A 21,137-nucleotide genomic window follows, 5' to 3' on the forward strand; every position below is an offset into this window, starting at 1 on the left:
TATCATTACTCACTCAGTCACAAATGCTGCTACATGTTTCTGTCAGGTTCGTTATTTAGGGCAGTAATTTTGGAAACACTTCACTACAGTTTAAATTCATTATCTGACGCTAATTAAAATTGTTTCACTGTCACAAGAGAAAATCCAGTTAGAGAAACTGATGAGTTGCAACAGTCCGTCAATAGCTGATCCTGGAATGGATACGTGTATGAACATTTGATGTCACTGCCAACTAGGTCTAATTGGGATTAACCTTTAAGTGTTTACTACTATTTATAAGATTAAGTGGGATCAGAAAGAAGTATAGTCAGCACAGTATGGCCACATCAGTAGATACGAACTGAGATAATGATGGAATCTATTTGCTCTAATTATGACATGCAAGTGTGCACTTCCAGGTTTAATTAACCTAATATTCTATTAATCTATTTATTGGTTAGGACTTTTGGGTTTTTTGTTTACATATTCACAACAGAGTTCTTTATACAGTAACTCCTCCCTTAACGTCATCCCGATTAACATTTCGTTGTTACGTTGCTGACCAATTAGAGAACATGCTCATTTAAAGTTGCGCACTGCTCCCTTACAACGTTGTTTGGCAGCCCGTTGGAGGTAGCTGGTGGGTCCTTGGAACCAGGGTGGACTGGCAGCCGCATCAGCTCCCCTAAATTCTGTGTGCGGCAGCCACCAAGCAGACTATCAATTGCCGGGCAGTTCAGAAGTTTTCCATTTTAATAAGGTACAAGTAATTCTTTTACCAGCAAAATAATCTTTGTCTAGATCAGGGGTGGGCAAACATTTTGGCTCGAGGGCCACATCTGGAAATAGAAATTGTATGGTGGGCCATGAATGTTCACAAAATTGGGGCTGGGGTGTGGGAAGGGATGAGGGCTCTGTTGAGGGTGCGGGCTCGAGGGTGGGACTGGGGATGAGGAGTTTGGGGTGCAGGAGGGTGCTCTGGGCTGGGATTGAGGGGTTCAGAGTGTGGGAGGGAGATCAGGGCTGGGGCAGGAGGTTGGGACCCGGGGAGAGGCTCAGGGGTGCAAGCTCCGGGTGGCGCTTATCTCAAGCAGCGGCCATGTCCCCACCCCAGCTCCTACGCAGAACCGTGGCCAGGCAGCTCTGCATGCTGCCCTGTCCGCAGGCACTGCCCCTGCAGATCCCATTGGCTGCAGTTCCTGGCCAATTGGAACTGTGGGGGCAGCGCTTGGGGCAGGGGAAGCATGCAGAACGGAGCCCCGTGGCTTCCCCTACAGATAGGGGCCGCTGCGGGGCCATGCAGCTGTTTCCGAGAGCAACGTGGAGCGGCCCCTGACCCTGCTTCCTGGGTGGAACACTGGAGCAGGGCAAGCCCTAGACCCCACTCCCCAGTGGGAGCTCGAGGGCTGGCTTAAAATGTCTGCACAATCGGTTGTAGTTTGCCCACCCCTGGTCTAGATATAAATCTTTTAGAAAAACCTAATTTGTCATGCATTTTAATTCAGTAACAGCTATGCAATTTACAGTCAAAGTTATATTATTCATTATCTTAAACCAAAGGAAGTTATATTTTACCAGAAAACAATGGTTAAATATTTGCCGTTCTAAATATAGAAAATTTTTAATATACATCCCTTTAAGATTGCCAAAAGTTTAAAGCCATTTCAAGGTTTCATCCTTCAAGTGATAATTTCTGAACTTGCACTATTAACTCATACTTTTAATATAAATACTTGCAGATACTATGTTACATTTCCTGAGTTATATGTTCATGTAATTAAAAGCTGCAATACTGCACAAGTACAGGAGGTAAAAATACTGTCACAATGCAAATCTTAACCCTGAGTTTCCCGATTTTGGGGAGATTAAAACCTCAACAGTATTGCACTAACTATGGGCCCAGTGCTGCTCTCAGGAAAGTAAAATTCCATTAAGTTACTAAGAGCAGGGATGGGCTCAAATACTAGGGCTTGGATCCCGCATGCCTTTCTCTCAATGACTTCACTGGGACTGCTCACAAGAGCAATTGCTCAAATACTAGCCAAGGATATATCTTATAAGGAAGTGAATTAATCCTGTGCCAGATGTCATTATGCTGTGTTTTATGTCATATTTCTACATTCTGCTGTGCCAAGAGATTAAATGCATGTTGTGGTTGGCAGCACCGTACCATTCTATTTTCTCAAGGCTAGTTAAAATGTATCAGCCAACAGTAACTGTAAGTACATTACATTCACTTTTGTTTCCACTAGAAGGAGGAGACAAACATAAAATTCCAATTGCTGAACACCTCAAATGTTAAGCTAAAAAAGTCTATGCTTAGTGGAGGAGTGAAGAAAAAGCATTTTGCCTGTAAGAAATCTGCATAACCCATTACAAATAACTACTGACCCCTTTCAGATCTATTTGAAAAGCCAAAGCAATTTTTGCAAGCTACTATCAGGAGCTCTCAAACTGTGCATGTCACATCCATCTCTGTTCAACAGGACAGGGAGGGATTTTGTTTTGGTTTGTTTTTTTTAAAACAAGGCCAGTCAGATGGAGACGATCATTATTAAGAACAGATGGATTTGTTCAATAAATAAGAATATCTCCAGAAGATGTGTTTCAGTTTATACTGTAATTAGGTGATCACTTTTAAAAGAAGTATATATAATTATTAGCAGTATAAATAGGTTTTATACAAGATAATGGGAAAAACAAGCAGAGATTTAAATTTTGAGCTAGACGTTCAGATGCCTTGATAAGCAGTTGTTAGTCTGCAAGAGCTTAAAATCCCCTGATGATGGATTCAGTGTCATTCAGGTTCTGAAACTAGAGACAACTGGATTTATGAGCAGAACAGCCAAATCATTTTAAAAAGTTTAATTTACAAATACACTTTTACAAAGGATATTACAAAAACAATCAAACACTGTGCAAAACCTCCACTGACTTGTATTTGGTTACAATGATAGGAAACTGTTCTTTCTGAACCCGATTTAAATTAGGAAGTTAACATCTCTAGCAGAGCCTCTATTCCTTTTACATTTTTATTGCATTTCAATTTCGGAATGAGGCTTTTTAGTCCTCCTTTGACTTTATTTGCCACTTCTTGATCTGTGCTTCGGAGAAGGCTACAAGAAAGGGGGAGAAAACATATTTCAAAAGGTCAACTTTTAAGTCAAACGAAAATAATGTCAGACAGTATAAATAAAATTAACTATTTAAAAAGAGACCTGCTTCAGGCCAGGTACTGATTTTCTCTCTCTCTCTCACACACACAGAGAGAGACAAAAAAATATGGAAGCAATTCCACCAGGCAGTATACTACAAATGACGGCATAGCTCTATAATGGATCTAGAAGTCTACTTGACACTCTGGGCTTTCTATACTTCAGGACCATACAATACAAATAAACCATGTAAAGTTCTGTTCCCCTGGAAAGCCAGTTTCCTCGCTTAAAAGTAGTATTACTTCAGCAGTGATAAGGATGTGTAACTAATAGGAATGGGATGAAATTAAGAAAAAAAATTAGGATGATCATCAGGAAAAAAAGCTTCCCAGCAGTGAGATGAGTCTACACACAACATTTTCACCTAGGTAAGCAGCAGTAGGATGCCCTGTTGCTTAGGACTTTACACTATGAGGAATAAATATCCATTGGCTAGGTGATGGACTGAATGACAACAGATCTTTAACATCTCCAACTTCCACAGTTTTTACCATGAATTTGCGATTAGCCAACTATAACCTCTTGTTAATTTGTTAGGTTCTTAACAAGGATAAATAGACCACGCTGCATGGAATGTGAAAAGAGGCATTAATATAGCTTGTTTATATACAGATCAGTCTCCTCCCTATGACCTAAAATCCCACCGAGGCTGATGGTACAAGAGCCAGGAAGCCATGCCACATCCAATAAAGAGCAGTTCTATTTTCAGCTACTTTATTCTGAGATGTAATTTTTTGACTATGGACTTATAAGTCATACTGGGAATTTCTGTTAAGCTTTTAGTTATATCTAGAAGTTCTCTTACAATCTAAGGGGGAACTTTGTTTCTTTAAAAAAAAAACCCAACACAGATAAAGGTCATATTCATATAGCCTATCCACAAGCAACACAAACGAGTAAGGAGCACAAGAAGCAGGATACTGAAAAAAGCATGCCAAGTATGTAAAAAATTAACATTCTATAAGGTGAATAGCAAGGAGAAACTGGTATGGTTTACCATTTGGAACAGAGCATATTGCAGTGTAATCCACTCTGGACTGCTTCTTATAAATTTCTGATGAAAAGTTTTATTTATCGACTGTTCACATGAGCTGAGTTTTGTATAGCAGTTTGCAAGCTTTTTGAATTAACAAACTGAACAGGAATTTCAAATCTCATTGTTTAAAGAGAATAATTGCTGAATATTTGCAATTATGTATTCTAAAGGGGCAAAATATATGTTGTCCTCTGACTCATAAGACCTCTTACTTGCATAAAAAGCCTTATGTATTTTGTCTATACAATATACAGGAATTCTAAAAGTTATGACTGTTATTTCTTGACATAATTTGTTGATATACATTTTTTCATGGTCTCTCAATACCGGATGTAATCCTTATGTTCAGGTTATCAGGCATTCAAATACCATGGCGATGGCTGAAGTATAAGAACTTAAAGAGAACAGCATCATCCATATAGTGGTTCCATATAATTTTAATTCTGAGCAAGTTGCCGATAGGAAATTGCACTGTGCTATGTGCACAAGTGAACTGGATTCTGATCTTACATTAGCTGAATACTCGTGTAACTCCACTTAGACGTCAATAGAACTACGCCTCATTTACATCAATCTGCGATCAGAACCAGGAGACCTTTGATTCTCCATTATAAAATCCAGTTCATCAAGGGTGACAAAAATATCAGAAGTGTTCAGCACATGCTATGGTGATTAACAGACTGCACATTTGCGACACAAAATAGGACAGCAATTTAAGCTTCTATAAATACCAAAGACAAGACCTTCAAGAGAATTGGATTGGTAAAGCAGAGATTTAGATAGGCACGTGAATAGATGTTTCTATAAACCAACAAAAAATGAACAAAAAAATCAACTTCTGCAGGCAGAAAGGACATTTTTAAAACAGGAACAAGCAAAAGACAGGTAAAATCCTACAGCCATTTGGGCTCCTTACTGGCAAAAGAAGAAACTGACAGAAATATCAGGGGCACCTTTTGTATGTACATCTTTGTTTTGGTTTTTGGTATTTCAATAACATTTTAAATATTTTATGTAAAAAAATATTGTAGTCATTACCCGTATCTGATTAAAGTACTTTTTGAGCTCAACACTGCTGAATAATTTAGGCAGCATCTTTAGACTAAAAGCATGCAATTAAGCATGGATAAGATTAATTATTACACATTACGAAAGTTAAATGAGTGCCACACAAAATGAAGGAAAAAAGCAGCTTGTCAAGTTGCTCTGAGCATCTTACAATAACAAAAAAAATAATGCATGAAAAGCTGATAAGAACCTGAAAGTTATTAAGTAACAAATAAATAAATAAATGTGAAGCCCTTGAAAGAATTCCTATCTACAAAGATGAATGTGTGATTAAAGCATGGAAACTCTAGTACAAGAGGAAACTACATACTTATAAACCAGTGGGTATGTGTGTCTCTCTCTCCTTTGGGGAAGGGTTAGATTTTAGTATTGGTGAAAGATGTTGGATTGACAATCTTGGAAAACGAATTCCTCTCTGAAGCCACAGAGCATCAGTAATCCACGCTTTCCAAACAACCTCCCTCAATCATGACCCAAATTACCAGTTCCAGGGGTAGGTAAGGTCTCCATTCACATTGTCCTTGATCTCTCCACTGAGATTACTACCAAGTGTGTCACAGTTAGCAATAACTGTTGTGAGATTTGAGGAGTGGATGCTTGTCTACTAGGAAATTAACTGAATCTACAAACTGTTAGGGCACCAATCAATGTTTCAGTCACTAATGACCTGAACTTGTGACATAGCAATTAAAAGGTCCCATATCCATTACAAATCCTGTGATTTATCCAGTTTCTCTTAATATTAGTGACAAGGCTTGGTAATTTTCTGGGAGAATTCAGAGAAGGAAATCTGGAAGTCTACAAATTATTAAACCAAAGTGAATTATGTATATTCTGATGGAACACAAAATATGGTACAGTCATATGATTTGAGACACAGCACCTGTAAAACGTACAGATATATTTTTTTAAATTAAAAAGTCAATGTGACCACCATACAGTGATATCTGAATCATCAATAAGGCTACAATTTTGTTGCAGAAGTCACGGAATCCATGACTTCCAAAGACCTCCGTGACTTCAGCCCTGGAGGCTGGGAGCTGCAGGGTCCCACTTCCTCCCGCAGCGGCAGGGAGCTGTGAGGTACCCCTGTCGCTTGAGAAAGCGAGCCCCCAACCTCCGAGCTGCCATGGGCAGCCGGGGCAGCCCTGCAGCTCCACAGCTGGGCAAGGGCACCCCCACAGCTCCCTGGCTGCCGCAGGGAAGGGGCACCCTGGAGCTCTGAGCCCCCACTGGTAGATCCCAGCCGCCTAGCCCCTTCCCATTTTATCAGGGATATTTTTAGTAAAAAAAAGTCAGGGACAGGTCATGGGCTTCCATGAATTTTTCTTTATTGCCCATGACCTGTCCGTGACTTTTACTAAAAATATCCATGAGAAAATCTTAGCCTTAATCATTAAAACGTGAAGGGTGAAGATAGACAATTTCTTGAATGCTCTAATATGTAGGATGAAAATAATTCAATAAAGAATACAAATATAAAAGAAAACTGCCAATGGCACCAGGGATGATTTAATCTTTTAAACAAATCTCAAAGCCTTAAGTTAAGGACAAATGTTAAGTAACAACATACTGTCAATGTACGAATCAGATCTACACAAATCCTACTGAATATCTGTGTGCAGGATTAGAGAATTTAAAGGAATTAAATGTGCTCATCAAACATTAGGGGTCTGTTTATAAAAGCTAAGGAAAAATGATGTGAAAACTCTTTGTAAGGTCAAACAATTCTATCACAACGCAGAGTTTACTAAATTAGTTTTATGCAAATAGTATGTTTCACGACCAATTCCCATCAACAGCAATCCTACTGAAGTTTGCAAAACTGAAACCAGTTTTAATTCTGAGTAGCAGCTGTGTTAGTCTGTATTCGCAAAAAGAAAAGGAGTACTTGTGGCACCTTAGAGTAAGGTGCCACAAGTACTCCTTTTCTTTTTGAGAATTAAAACTGAACTTGGATCACAATAATCACATTTTCATTACTTAAATGTTTTCTAATTATTTACAGAAGCAGTCTGAGCATCAGACTATCCTTACCCTACAGCAATAGGAATTACAGTTGGAAAGCAAAGAGAGATTCAACTAAATGATTTTTTTTTTTTTTAATATAAATTTACAAAGGATATTTTGTCTACTTACAAGTTGCTAGGTGTGTTTGACTCAGTTCTGTCAGATACTTATGAAAAGCTAATTAAGTAATTTTGTTATCTCTGCTCAACTGAGAGTTTTGAAACCTCACAGGTTAGATGTTTAGGGTTTACTAAGCCACCCATTTCCAGATTTCTCCGATGTGACACCGAAAGTTTCTATTTCTATAAAGTGAAACTGACACCTATTTACTAAATGCCAACAAAGGTATTAATAAGCAAAGTAGGATGCTTGGTGTGATGGTCTAATCCTGGGGAGGTGAGGAAGACAGTGGGCTTTGTGGCTCATGACTTCATTACAGAGAACAGGTTGGCACATAATACACTTTTGCATGGCTTACTCTAAGAACCACCACGCCTCCAGCCCAGGAAGACCACCACAAATATAACTCCAATACCATAGGAAAGGCCTTGAGAGACAGCCTGTACAACAGACATTTTACAGAAGGTGCCCGAATATCTGTTTGCTACCTTTGAATACAGGCACATCCAAGAACAAAACATATTTAGTGTATACTGGCATATTGTTTCAGGATTTAACTGGGACTTGGTCCTGCTTTGAGCAGGGGGTTGGACTAGATGACCTTCTGGGGTCCCTTCCAACCCTGATATTCTATGATTCTATGATTTTCATACACATGGTAGGGTCACTGGTGGCACAGTGTTAGAAATAAATAAATTTTTCAATCTCTAGAAGGCTTTTCCAGCATAGAGCTATTTCATAGCAGTACCAAAGCTTGAGCTCAGGGAACTAATAAGTCTGGTCTGTGCTTGCATGTGTCAAGTGTTATTCTCGACAGCAGTGGTGGGCAACCTGCAGGCGGTCTGTCAGGGTTATTGGTGGGCCACGAGACAGCATTTACATTGATCGTCAGCAAAGACATGCTGGCCGCTGCTTCCCGCAGCTCCCATTGGTTGGGAACAGCGAACTGCGGCCACGCCTGCGGACAGTCAATGTAAAACACTGTCTCGTGGCCTGCCAGTGGATTACCCTGATGGGCCACGTGCAGCCCGCGGGATGCAGGTTGCCCACCACTGCTCTACAGCATGCTTGTAAACACCACAATTAAAAGCAAGTACATAAGTGTGTGAAAACTGACTTATTTTGGCTGAAAACTTGAATGGCATTCTCTGTATAAGAGTTAAAACAATGGGACCCAATTAGAAACCCCCGTCCTACATACCAACAAAGAACCATGGCACCTCGATTTACTTCTGCCCAGGACTTCATATTCTTAATGCTGACACATTCCACCAATGTTCTTGCAAAACATCCTATTAGATGGGAAAAAAAGAGCAAGGCGAAATTACTCAACATGGCCTACTCAAAAGTCCTCTGTAACAGTGATTTAATCAAACATTTTAATCCACTCTATATTTAGAAGCTCTTGCTTACTGTCAAAATAATTCACTATTCAATACAGTCAATACCTTTGCAAACGTGAGACTAATTCTAAGCATTGCTTAGAATTAATTAGACAATAGCAACACTGAATTGTATGAAAACTCACTGGTATAAAGACAGACACACATTTGTTTCTTTCTACTATTTAATTGTTTAACAGAATACCAAAAGCTATTCATGTTTAAAAAGCATGTTTCTAAACTGAAAAGGAACTTAGTAAAGGATGCCTTGCTACTGAAAAGATCTGCTTCCTGGGTGCATTCAATCATCGTCACTTACTTTCATGACCAAAACAAGATCATCAAGTTTTGCACCTGTTATCCCTGCTGTCAGCATGGCTAAGAGTAAGAAGGTTTTATCTCTTCTCATGCATTGCCAACAGAATTATTTAAATTTATTCCAATTACGGGCCTTCAGTTGCCTCTGTTCAATCCCACTGGAGCAACAGAGTTTACACATGTGTCCCTGAGGGCACAACTGGTCTTGCAGAATCATTGCTACTGGTGATGTGTGAGAAGGGAAGAACACAGTGTGACTTTCAGATCCCAGGCTGAGTTTGCACGAGTGGCCTTTAGAAAAATATTTAATTTGTAAAATTATCATCAAATTTGATCTTGAAATTGAGAAACTAAACACCGAATTCCATTTTAAAGTCACTTTACAGCGTAGAACTGCACATTATGGACTGATCAACTACCAATCATCTAAATTAGGCTGGTAGATAAAAGATATTCAGAAAAAATTCCCCCCTTTAACATTTGAATGATGGAACTGACAAAAGTTCTAATTCAATACTAATAAGGAATTAAAACTGTGCCAACCCAAACTCTGACAGAGAACAGCAGATATCAGAACTATAGCGAGACCAAAAAAAAAAAAAAAAAAAGCCTAGTAATGTCCACTGCATAATCATCTGAACTCCTATCTCAGCTTTTATATCAGCATTAGAAGCAGGCATCTGGTAAAACCTGTGAAACCATACTAATAGGGATTTCTATGTACTGCCTTTGAAAGAAAAGTGTAACAGGGGTTCAACACAATTGCATGGAAACTGTCGCAAATTAAAGACAATTAAACATTGCAAAAAAAAAAAATTAGAGCTATCTCCTGGACAATTGTTTCACAGCAACTTTTGAAATGTTTTAGTTCTGCATTGGTTTCCAGATTGGAAACCTGAGAGCTTCTGTGCACATTTTTTCCTCTCTCTCAATCCTTCCGTAGGAAAATGTAGTCAAAACCAAAACATTTCCATCTGTTCCATGAAGTAACATCTCAAAAATATTTCAACCAGCTCTAATAAAAAAAAAAAAAAAAAATATACACACTACATAATCTGTTTTCCAAAGTTGCATACGAGATACCTAATGGTGCTTAGTAAAAGCTCTCAGTAAAAAAACAAACGTACAAGTTTTGCATAAAAAGATTATTTTACTAGGATGGTAGGAAGACATCTTAGGCCAGATTGAAAAAATCCACAGGGTGCTAGATTTTGTTGCTCCATAACAAAAAGCTGAATTTTTTTTTTTTTTTTTTTTTTTTTAAAGATTACGTTCCGGATGACAACATCTGTGCCATAAAATAGCAGAGACGTGCTATATTTGAGGTGAAATTTTATAATGCAAGCGGTAACCCAGCAGCAGTAACAAATACACTCTAGTAATTACAGGTCTGCTTAGCTGGTGATCACAGTATTCATAAAGTGGAATAAAACATCACATTTTCTAATTAGAAAGATGCCATCTTCAATCTTGTCTACGTTTTAAAATGCCAGATAGCTTTAACATGCCAACATTTATTAAGTAAAATGGCAAAGGAATAGAATACACTCTTGATACCAGCAAAGCACATCTGGGATCTTCTGTTTCTAAAAAAAAAAAAAAAACAGGTCAACCTTCTCTGATGGAAAAAGTGAACTTAGCTTCCATCACTTCACTCATACAATTCCTTGCATAATGACAGGTTTCAGAGTAGCAGCTGTGTTAGTCTGTATTCGCAAAAAGAAAAGAAGTACTTGTGGCACCTTAGAGACTAACAAATTTATTTGAGCATAAGCTTTCGTGAGCTACAGCTCACTTCATCGGATGCATTTGAATAAATTTGTAGTCTCTAAGGTGCCACAAGTACTCCTTTTCTTTTCACTCATACAGCATCTCACAACTGCACAGAGACAAAATACTTTAAGTACGTTTAAACCATTTATTGCCTCTTACATCTAAAAATTTACACAACAATCTTTTGTTTGAACCTACACAATGAGTTTAATTATGCTGAAAGCTGACATATGGTCTATTAAAGATGAATTTCTCAGCCTACCTTCTCTTCCATTATCTCTCATTTTTTCATCTTGCCCTATTAACCATTTCAGAACCAGATGGCCTGCTGGATGCTCTGCGATGTGAAGCTTTAAACAAACCAATGATTAACTGTTAGACTCAGGAGTCTCACACACATGTATTGGTGCACTTATGCTTGAAACAAAAGGTACACTGTCAGATGATTTTATAAAAAAAACATTCCAACTTGCTCTTCGCCCGTCCCCAACACATCATATTGTGCCATTTCATCATCATTAGTGATGAGCAAATATCAAAACAGATGAAAATGCAAGTGTTTGGATGCTTATTCAAACATTAACTTATAGAAGTGCAACCTATTCCCCATTCCAGACTGTCAGTGCACAGACTACATCCTTTGCTCCTCACTAGCCAACCCTTTCCCCTGGCCTGCAAACACACCTTCAGCTTCCCATTAACACATAAGTGTAGTTTCCTGGTCTAGCTGCCTCTATGCAAGTCTGTGGCTCTTCCAAATTTTCACCAGCTGACATGCACTGAAGAATGGCTTATATGGAAATCCAGAACTTGTTGGAATAGATGAGAGGTCCACCGTGGAAGTCTAGAACAGATTGGTCATAAAATGGTGGAAGTGGGGGTCACGTGCAAATAGAAGGAGATCAGAGATATGGGCTGTTAGAGAAATCACAACTAGAAGAGGTAAGTCAGTGAGGTGCTTTGATGGCAGTCTGGACATCATAGGGCAAGGAACACTGGTGGTCCTGAACTTTTATAAGTTGGTTTTAGTTCAGCTAGGAACACACAGGAAGTTTAAAACAGCTCTTATTTTATAAAGAACTATATTTGACTTCCATCCCTAATCATTAAACCAACTTGCCGTCTCCATCTCCAACAGAATCTTGGAAGCGATCTAGTATCTCACAGCTCATATTCACAGAATCAGACACATTCAGCTGGAAGAGACATCAAGAGGTCACCTAATCCAGCTCCCTGTGCTGAGCCATTCAATGTGAGCACAAAAACACTGGGGAAGATAGAGGGGTGGTTTTCGCTGTGGTACCATAAATACATGGACAACATGCAGCTTTACGTCTCAAAACTGGACAATGCAGTTGCTTTCCCAAAAACCAGGCCAACTTGGGGAATTGGGCAATAGCAATTTGACTGAAAGTTCATTCAAACAAGACAGAGGGAATGAGGACTGTAAATGCTTGCCCAATCACACAGTATGGTGAGGATGCTATTTGCATTGCGATGAAAGGGTCTATTGAGAGAGTTGTGCATTGTGACTGAGGGATTTAATCAATAAAGCTTGTAATCTTGGGATACTTCTAGATTCCCAGCTCTTCCTGCAGTCCCACAGTCCCAAAGCCACACATGCATGTCTGAAGGCACAGTCTGACTTTAGCTTACTGATGAAGTTAGCAATATTACAACAAACTGCTATAGGAATCCAACCTTCTTTCCTTGTCAGAAAGTTAAGAAGTTGGATCTTGGTGCCCCTTCCCTGTGTGCAGGGGTGTGCTTATTTAGTAACTCACACCCACTGAACTCCCTCACAAAGATAATATCTTCATTGTGAGCAGAAATTCTTTATAGTCTCATTTAACTGCTACTGCTACAATTCTTGAGAGATTCTGTATAATATACATTTCTGCCACCTTCCTCTGCCACTCACAAAAAATGTAAATCCACTGTCAGAGAAAGACTTTTTACACACTAGTCTGGCAGATTCAAGACTACGAAGAACTAAGTACCCAATTCAGAGAGGAAAATGAAATGGTTAGCTAAGCCACCATTATTTCAAATGCAGTTACAATACATAAATACACAAGACATGGCCAGAAAATGCAACAGAAAGTGCAGATGCACATTAACAGGGAATGTTTCAGAGTGTACCCGGTAAAGCATGTGTTAGGTAACTAGTAAATCTTATTTAAATGATACAATGGAAACAAATTCACAGCAATAGCTCTACTGCTTGCCCTGTGTTAGATGAGTTACCTACCTGCCCATCTTTGCCACCTGGAACCAGCTCCTCTACTGCCAAACTAGCAATTGCATTCATGGCAGGCTGGACATCACCAAGAGCAGATCCTAAAACATCAGCCACCAAGATGCACGTAGCTTTATCCATCACCATTTCTTGGGCATGTTCTTGCAGATAAGCTAACAAGGCCGGGGAAATGACTTCTAAAAGTTCACAACGGCGGACATCTGAATCTTTTTTACTGGTGAAATAGTAATACACAATATGGTGGACTGATTATTGCAGAAAACTTGTTTTGTATAAAAGATCAAGTAAAAATAAATTCGATCCACTTTTGCTATTTAGACAGATGTCCTCATTAGAAGGTCAAATTAAAAAAAAAAAAAAAAAACAGTCCCTTTTCTGTATTCCACAGCAAATCAAGTTTAATATAATCTTTGGATAACCATCAGAGATTTTAAAAATAGCCAGAATGAGAAAAGTGTCCCATCAGGTAACACAGTAGTCTTTAACTTCGAGGTGATTGCCAATGTGCCATACAAATCAATTCCACCCTTTCATTTTAATTCTTATTTGTCCTGCCATTGTCATCATCTCAAAGCTCTGACAGAGACTGTGTAACGAAAACTGTTCACAGAGCCTTGTGAAATTGCCATCTCTTCAGTATTTAATAAATATCAGCATCAGTTAAACTAGCAGAATGGCAAAATAAATATCCTTCAAAATCCCACAGTGTATTTTGGGCCTGCCAGACTTGTTTATTATGGTCTCAAGTAAGGCAACACATAAAGAAGGGCTGCTGATGCACAAAGGAGAAATACAGATAAGTGACCAATGCGTTAATTATTTAAGAGAAACTCAGTTCAGATTTTTAAAAAATTATCTAAATTAGACCGTGGGGGGGAGGGTCTGAATTAGAACTAAAATCTTCCATTTTTACTGCTAGATTTCAAGTTTACTCTTGTACAACTTAGAACACCAATGATGGATGTCAAAAAAAAAAAAAAAAAGTTTAAATCTGTTCTGAGACTTCAACTAGTTTAGCAAAGGGTAAAAATCTGTCCTCTCCTTTGTACAGCTGAAATAGTACTGCAACCCAAATACAGTCACTATGCGCATATATTAGGTATATATCTATGCAGAAATCACATCACAACTATTACAATTTCTGTCAGATAGCCGACAAATTTATTTGCTTTTGGTGGTTTGATTTGTATGTGGGTTTGTAGAGTGAGAAGAAATAAAACATTATAGAAACTGCAAAATATTAACTCAGTAAAATTAATTACATTATTTGGAAACCAATTGTGGTAACTGATCTTCATAAAGAAACTGTCATGGTCTTTAAACCAAAAAAACCAAAAACAATGACTAAGAGTCCTGTTCAAAAAGCTGGAGTTGGGAAAATGTGTGTGGATTGTTTCAGCCTGCCAGTTATGCATTTTTTAGTTACCTGTAAGCATTTCCATCTCCCTGTTGCAGAATTTTGACGATCTCTGGTAAGAAATGTGCAGGATCCCTTGGACTTAGCAAGTACAACAGGACCTTCCTTCCATATTTGTTGTTTACAATATTGGGCAAAGAACCACTTATCTCCTGTAAATATACACAAACATCAAACACACTGCTGGAAGAATACTTTTCAGCAACAAGCCTGGGCCGAGTACTTTCAGACTGAAAGCTGGGGAAAGAGGTCATAATTCATAGTTACATGATACAATTCAAAACCCTAAGCAGTGTATAACGTCTAGGTGGAGTTTGTCAATGTATAGTGCTGAATGAGATCAAGTTTGGATATTCAATTTTTGTTTGTAAAATGCTCCGATATCCTTGGATGGAAGATAAAATAGAAGTATAAATTATTATTTGCATTATCATAGTGTTCAGACATCCTGAAATCAGGGCCCCATCGTGTAAGGTGCTGTACAAACACGTAGTAAGAGACAGACTTCTCCCCAAAGAAGTTACAATTCCAACAGACAAAAGGTGGAAGGGAACACATCATCACAGCACCCAGGTATAGCCAACACCACATGAGTCATTAGGTGTGATCATCAACCAATTGTACATCTGTGCAGCAGCCAGCACGCAAAGGACAGTTGAGGATGGGGAAGAAGACAAAGAAGTTATCCTGAATTCAGCTAGGCAGAGAACATCTAGCAGCAATAATTAATTGTAAGTAACAAAGTAAGCCACATTTCTGCTGGGAGAATAACCATTATCACTTGTAGTTTACTGAAGCATTAGTAACAAATACAGCGGGCATTTCCTAGGGATTAATGACTGGTTAGGAAAAATCATTACGTAAACAAGAATGCTGGTGCACAACGCACATGTGTCCATAGAGGTGTGTCGAAAAAACTCATTGATATGCCAGGATTTTTTGTTTTGTTTACTGAAGAGTGCCTATATATTCACAAAGAAGTATCTTTTACCCTCAGTACATTTTCTGTGTGCTCATGTTCTGTTCTTCCTGCTTTGCGTGTACACATTTTGTTTTAAGTTGGCAATATGATTTTGCCTTCCAATTGCAGGACATTGCAGGAGAATTAATACCCTGTAAGTTAGCCAAAGAGTTTTCAAAAACTGTTATAGCAGACTTATGGTAAATATTAATGCACATTTCAGTTATATTTTCTGAAACAAAAGCGATGGTGTTACGGAGCTCTGGGCAATTTCAATATATTTTACGTCCATACTGTTTGTAAGTAACCCTTCTGCTTTTCAAAATCCCTTAAAATCCCTGGTTTCCAGCAAGGAAATCCTTTAACAGCTGGTAAAAGATGAAGTGAACAATTGAACCAGTACCTCTTCACCCTTTGTGTCTCCCAAAATACATGCTAATAAAGATTATGTTCTGTGCGGGGGCGGGGGGGGGAAAGGCTGGGCAGAAGACTGCAAGGCTGTTATCACCTAAAAATATGAAGAAAATGCACAAAATCAGGTAAAATTTTGTTTAGTGGAAAAATGTGCACTTTTACACACACTGCTCTAGGATAGCCAAAGTATTAATCTGGCACTGGCTTCTAGATTAGTTATTGCGCTTCTCATTTCTGTAGTCTTCACACTTCAGGCCTTGGCCAGAGTGTATTCTCTGTGCAATAAAACGTGCAATCTCTTCTCACTAGGGGTTAGGACTGAGGCTTTAACATTATTGCATGAATGTCACTTACACTGTACATCAGAATCAACCAGCCAACAAAGACAAACAGAGTACTTGAAAACTCAACGTAGCTGTCATCTGAAATGGTTAATTTAACAACAAAGGTATCTTGATGGTCATATTAACTTAACATAATAAAGACAATATATTCATATTGAGTCAGAAATCAACATACATTACATAAGTTCGAGACCATAACTATTTCTTTGTTCACTGAAACAAAATCGTAACCCTAGTTATTTTTAATAAATTCTGCATTAGAGAATTTTATGGCTTTTAGTTGTAGGACTATAGAAAAATCCGAGAAAAATTTAAGAAACACAGTCGTGTAATGTCTCATTGCCAACATCTTCCATATTGCAGTCTTTAAGAGACTAGATACAGACTTTGCGTCTATTACCACCATGAATGAGAGCTTAAGTCCAGACATGTGGCTAGCCCAATTTACAGTTCCAACCATGAGGGCCGAAAGAAGCAGAGATGTTTTTTGGATCTAGGATTAGGGCTTGGTGTAGCCAAAAGAGTTGATGGGAATAAAGGTTTTCCTTTTGCCCTTTAGAAAAAGTAACCTTCCCTTAGTTCCCTAACAGCCAGCCAGCAAGCCACGTAGGGATTCAAATTTTGTAACACTACAAAAGCAGAGACAAGTTCTGTCAAACACCATAGCATTGTGACCTCCCAGTAATAAAGAGTTATTTTCTTAGCATCCCAAGGAGTGGGCGTTTTGTTTTGTTTTTTTACGTTCTTTTCACTGTAGAGGCTTGTTAGATTCATTTCTATATGAGATCTACTTCATCTGCATCTCTAGAAAGCTGAGACACATTTGTGACAGATAAGGCAATTTCCTGAAATATTCCTGGAAGGCCTTATTGTATGATGCATCATTGTGGGCTAGGATCATATGCAACTTCTCTAGGCAGCAGTTCTGAACCAGGGGCCTGGTTTCAGGTCTGCCAAGCAGGGCCAGCATTAGATGCACTGGGACCCAGGGAAGAAAGATGAAGCCCCGCCACCCAGGGCTGAAGCTGAAGTCTGAGCAACTTAGCTTTGTGGGGCCTCCAGCAATTGCCCTGCTTGCTACCCCAACACCAGCTCTAGCTTTTATATGTAGAAAAACAGTTATGATGACACAGGTGGGCCATGGAGTTTTCATAGCATGTTGGGGGGCGGGGGGGAGAGGGAAGATGGGGGACTCTGAGAAAAAGATTGAGAACCCCTGCTCTAGGGGGTAGATATGACAAATGAGATACCTGGAAGCTCAAAAGACTATTCTGAAAATTTGCAAGAGAAAGTACGGACTTTGGGGACAATAAGTTTTAAGTTGATTTCCTGTGGAATTCTTAGGGAGAAGTTAAAGCAAAATTCCCAGTTTGAGTTATGCAAAAACCCAGCCTTTGAAGCTATGCACTGACGAGAGGATCATTGTCAGCTGATTATCTATTACTGAAGGCCAAGATCAGTAAAGAAACAGCTGATCTGCCAGCCTCTGTTCTGGAGCTGAGAGAGATGAACTTGTATTCAAAACGGGAAAAAGCCAGTTGTGGGTTTTGAAGAACTGAAACCTACCAGAGGCCAAGGCTGGAGTTTGGGGTAAGTTCTGGTAAGCTTTTTCACATGCGTGTAGGTTCGTTTATTGTTTTAATACGTTTTCTCTGTAATGCTTCTACCCTAGGTATAGATGTACTTGCTTAGAAGAAGCTGTGTGGTAACCTATACTTGTGGGCAATACACTGTTCAGAACCCTCAGAGAGAAAGCAAACCACAGGCGCTGGCCTTTTTAGACAATCTGGCTAGCTGGGGATATCATAATGTAAGGCAGGGAGCTGTGCAGCCTCCGGTCAGGAGGAGTACAACACGCATCACCACCCAAGAGAGGTGATAACTGGGAGCTGAAAGCATAAAGTTGGTTGCCCTTGGTGGGCCATGGAGCAGGAATACAGGTGCACTTGCCCTGAAACTAATATTCTTTAGCCAATTTTAACTTTGACTTTTATATGTCAAATCTCATTACCTACTCTCTAATAACCGTTGGTCTTCATTTTTAAATCAGAAGAGCCGACTTTTAGTCCTAACTGATAATCTGATGTTCCTATTTCTTTCTTTTCTTACTCTGTCAGCTAGTTTGACCTACTATGTCGATACTTCAAGCTCTCGGGCATTATCTCAGATTAATGTTTTGTTCACCTGAACCAAAAATCTTTGAATTTTCTTGTTCAAAATAAACTACATCTTTTCCCAGGTATTGGGCCAGGTTTCTTTAACTTCTCTTAGCAGTTTAATACAAATCTCTGTCACTTTGAGAAATCCCAGAACTTAACATTATTTTTCAATTTGCACTACATTTCTACCAAAGACAAATCTTCATTACAATAGAATGTTGTGCAGTAAGAAACTACATAGTGCTCTGGGTGTAATCCTTAGATGGGTCAAATGAAATAGCTGTTCTACAAGTCTTCTAGCAATGAAGAAACTTAGTTGAACTAGCGAGAGCTCTCAAAGTCATCTATTACTTGCAGTCTATTTTGAAGAATCTCAGTTAAGAGAAAGTCCAGAATTTTGTAAAGTCAATAAATTAAATGAAGTTCAATATACTTTAAATTTCTAGTACAACTAGTCCCTAGCTAAGTCAGCAGAAGTACAAAGTAGATTCCAGCAGATTTTAGATCTAGTTTGAAGACTGTAGTAAAGGGGTTATAAATTACATAAACATTCAAAAGTGTAGTCCTTCACCAAGGTCTCCTCATGCTAAGAAAAATCATAATAGTTGCTGTATGCATTGAAATAAAGATAGAGAAAACTGAAGACAAACAGTTTGAAAACCTGGCTAGAAGTCATATATTAGTATCCCAAGTATGAATGACATCTTTTGTTAATTGCACTGGTAACATTTAATAGAATATGTTAGGAAAATTCAACTACTTACAGATATGATTAGTTGTTTCATGAGCTTGGTATCATCAATGCAATCAAATGCTGCCAGCAAGACCAAATGAGAGAATTCACCCTGTAAGGGCAGGGCATCAAGAAGGTTTAGAGACATGCAATGCTGCCCTACATACATATCATTTCCTAAATGTTAGCTGTGATGAAAACTTGTCCAAATTGTGAAAAACTACACTAAGATCTCATGAATGATTTCCTCTAATGACTGGCTGAAGTAGTCCTACAACATAAAATTATTTTCTGGAGGCAACATTTATAATAAAAGCATCTTGTTTAAAACAAAAGTGATAAAAATCAGAGCTGTCTCTATACACTGATGAATTTCCCTGTCTAGACAGCTGTGCAGCATGCTGCACTCTCAATAATTGTCAACTGGATTCTATGAATATTCATTCATTTGAGGCCGAAGATTTGCTTTACAAAATAAAAAGTAAAATTTCATTTCTCCAGATTTACCTTACAGTCAACATCTCTCAACAGATTTCTGGAGAGCAAATCTCAGTGAAATCCAAATCTACAGGATAAGAGCAAGACCCAGCTCCCCTATATGTTAATGAGATACTTTCCACCAGCTTCCTTAAGAGCACAACCAGGAGGTCTTGACACAGTTCTTAACTATTAGCTACCTGTTGCCTCTCTCAAAGTGATTCATATATGTATATACCATAGACTTTCATCTAACAAAACAAGAGCTTCTATACTGAAACAGACCAACAAGTCATGTCCATTAGTGGCCAAAGCTGGATGCTTCAAATAAAAGTTATTATTCCAATAATTCTCCAAACTGAACATGATACTGTGGAAGAAGGCAGATGGAGAAGGAAAGATTTCTTCATGATTCCAGATGGCAGCTAGCTTTTGCTCTGAAGCATGTGTCAGGAGAAGTGAAAAGTGAGAAGCAAACAGAGGAGTTCTATGAAGGAGTTCTCCAGGTGAAGCAGGTGTGACTACATGACCCTTTGGGTAAGTTTGCTATCTATTTGTTTGCTTGCTGTGTGCCTGCTTGAATGAAGCTTATATTGTGGTCTGTTTGGGGGACCATGTGCTGAGCCTAGTGGTCTGGTAGACAAGGCTGAGAGTATTTTAATGAGACTTTGATCCCTAATCCTTTAGGATCTGTTAACTAGCAGGCAGGGCTACTTGGGGAGAACAGGGGTTTAAAAAGCCAGTTCCTATGTGACCAGCAGAGCTAGTGAACAGGAGCAGCAAACCTGGGAGTTTTGCGAGGAAGTGTGAGAGCCAGATACACCTAACATTCTCTAAACTTAGGCCAACACCCCCCCCACCCCAAACCCCAAACCCAAAAAACCAAGCTGATGGCTCTCAGAGACAAAAGTATGGACTCTTGATGCCAGAGTGGCTGAACTGGAGGATATGAAGGCGACAGACAGGCATTTAGATGAGACTTTCCGGGACACAGTAGAGTGGTCCCACCCCAATCTGATAGTCTCTGTGCTATCAAAAAGGAAATTTTACAGAGGAGAATATCAAACTGGAGCAGAAGGAAATGGTACTATAGTTGGAATCCTCCCTCTTTCCAGATGATGTCATGGTATCCTCTCACAAAGATATCCCTCTTGGGCAGGAAACCCCACTTCTGGGGGATTCGATTGTTGGAAATATAGATAGTTGGGTTTGTGATGACTGGGAGACCTGCATGGTGAACTGCCTGCTGGATGCAAAAGTTACAGATCTCTTGAGACATCTGGACAGACTTATGTGGTGCCAGGGAGGAGCGAGTGCCATGGTACATGTAGGTACCAATGATATAGGGAAATGTAGGAGAGAGGTCCTGAAGGCCAAATTTAGGCTGCTAGGTAACAGATTAAAGTCCAGGATCTCCATGGTAGCAGTCTCTGCAATGCTTCCAGTTCGACATGCAGAACTGCAGGGTCTC

The 21,137-nt window shown here is 39.1% G+C and overlaps 1 protein-coding gene across 3 annotated transcripts in view; it reads right to left on the bottom strand.

Moving 5' to 3' along the window:
* Positions 1–2,829: 2,829 nt before the first annotated feature.
* The window catches only part of PUM3 (pumilio RNA binding family member 3), a 41,441-nt gene continuing 23,133 nt past the window's right edge, over positions 2,830–21,137 (bottom strand). For 2 of the 3 annotated variants that reach the window (XM_038401808.2, XM_043514295.1), the window contains 6 exons: positions 19,221–19,301; positions 14,588–14,730; positions 13,153–13,375; positions 11,164–11,251; positions 8,630–8,720; positions 2,830–3,095 (listed from right to left, as the gene is read on the bottom strand). In XM_038401808.2, coding sequence (XP_038257736.1) covers positions 2,966–3,095; positions 8,630–8,720; positions 11,164–11,251; positions 13,153–13,375; positions 14,588–14,730; positions 19,221–19,301 — 756 coding nt within the window. In that variant the 3' untranslated portion in view covers positions 2,830–2,965. The remainder of the gene's footprint in view (positions 3,096–8,629; positions 8,721–11,163; positions 11,252–13,152; positions 13,376–14,587; positions 14,731–19,220; positions 19,302–21,137) is intronic. The other variant, XM_038401805.2, reaches the window with a different exon arrangement.

The sequence above is a fragment of the Dermochelys coriacea genome, chromosome 5 (genome assembly GCF_009764565.3).
Source record: "Dermochelys coriacea isolate rDerCor1 chromosome 5, rDerCor1.pri.v4, whole genome shotgun sequence".
NCBI lineage: Eukaryota > Metazoa > Chordata > Testudines > Dermochelyidae > Dermochelys > Dermochelys coriacea.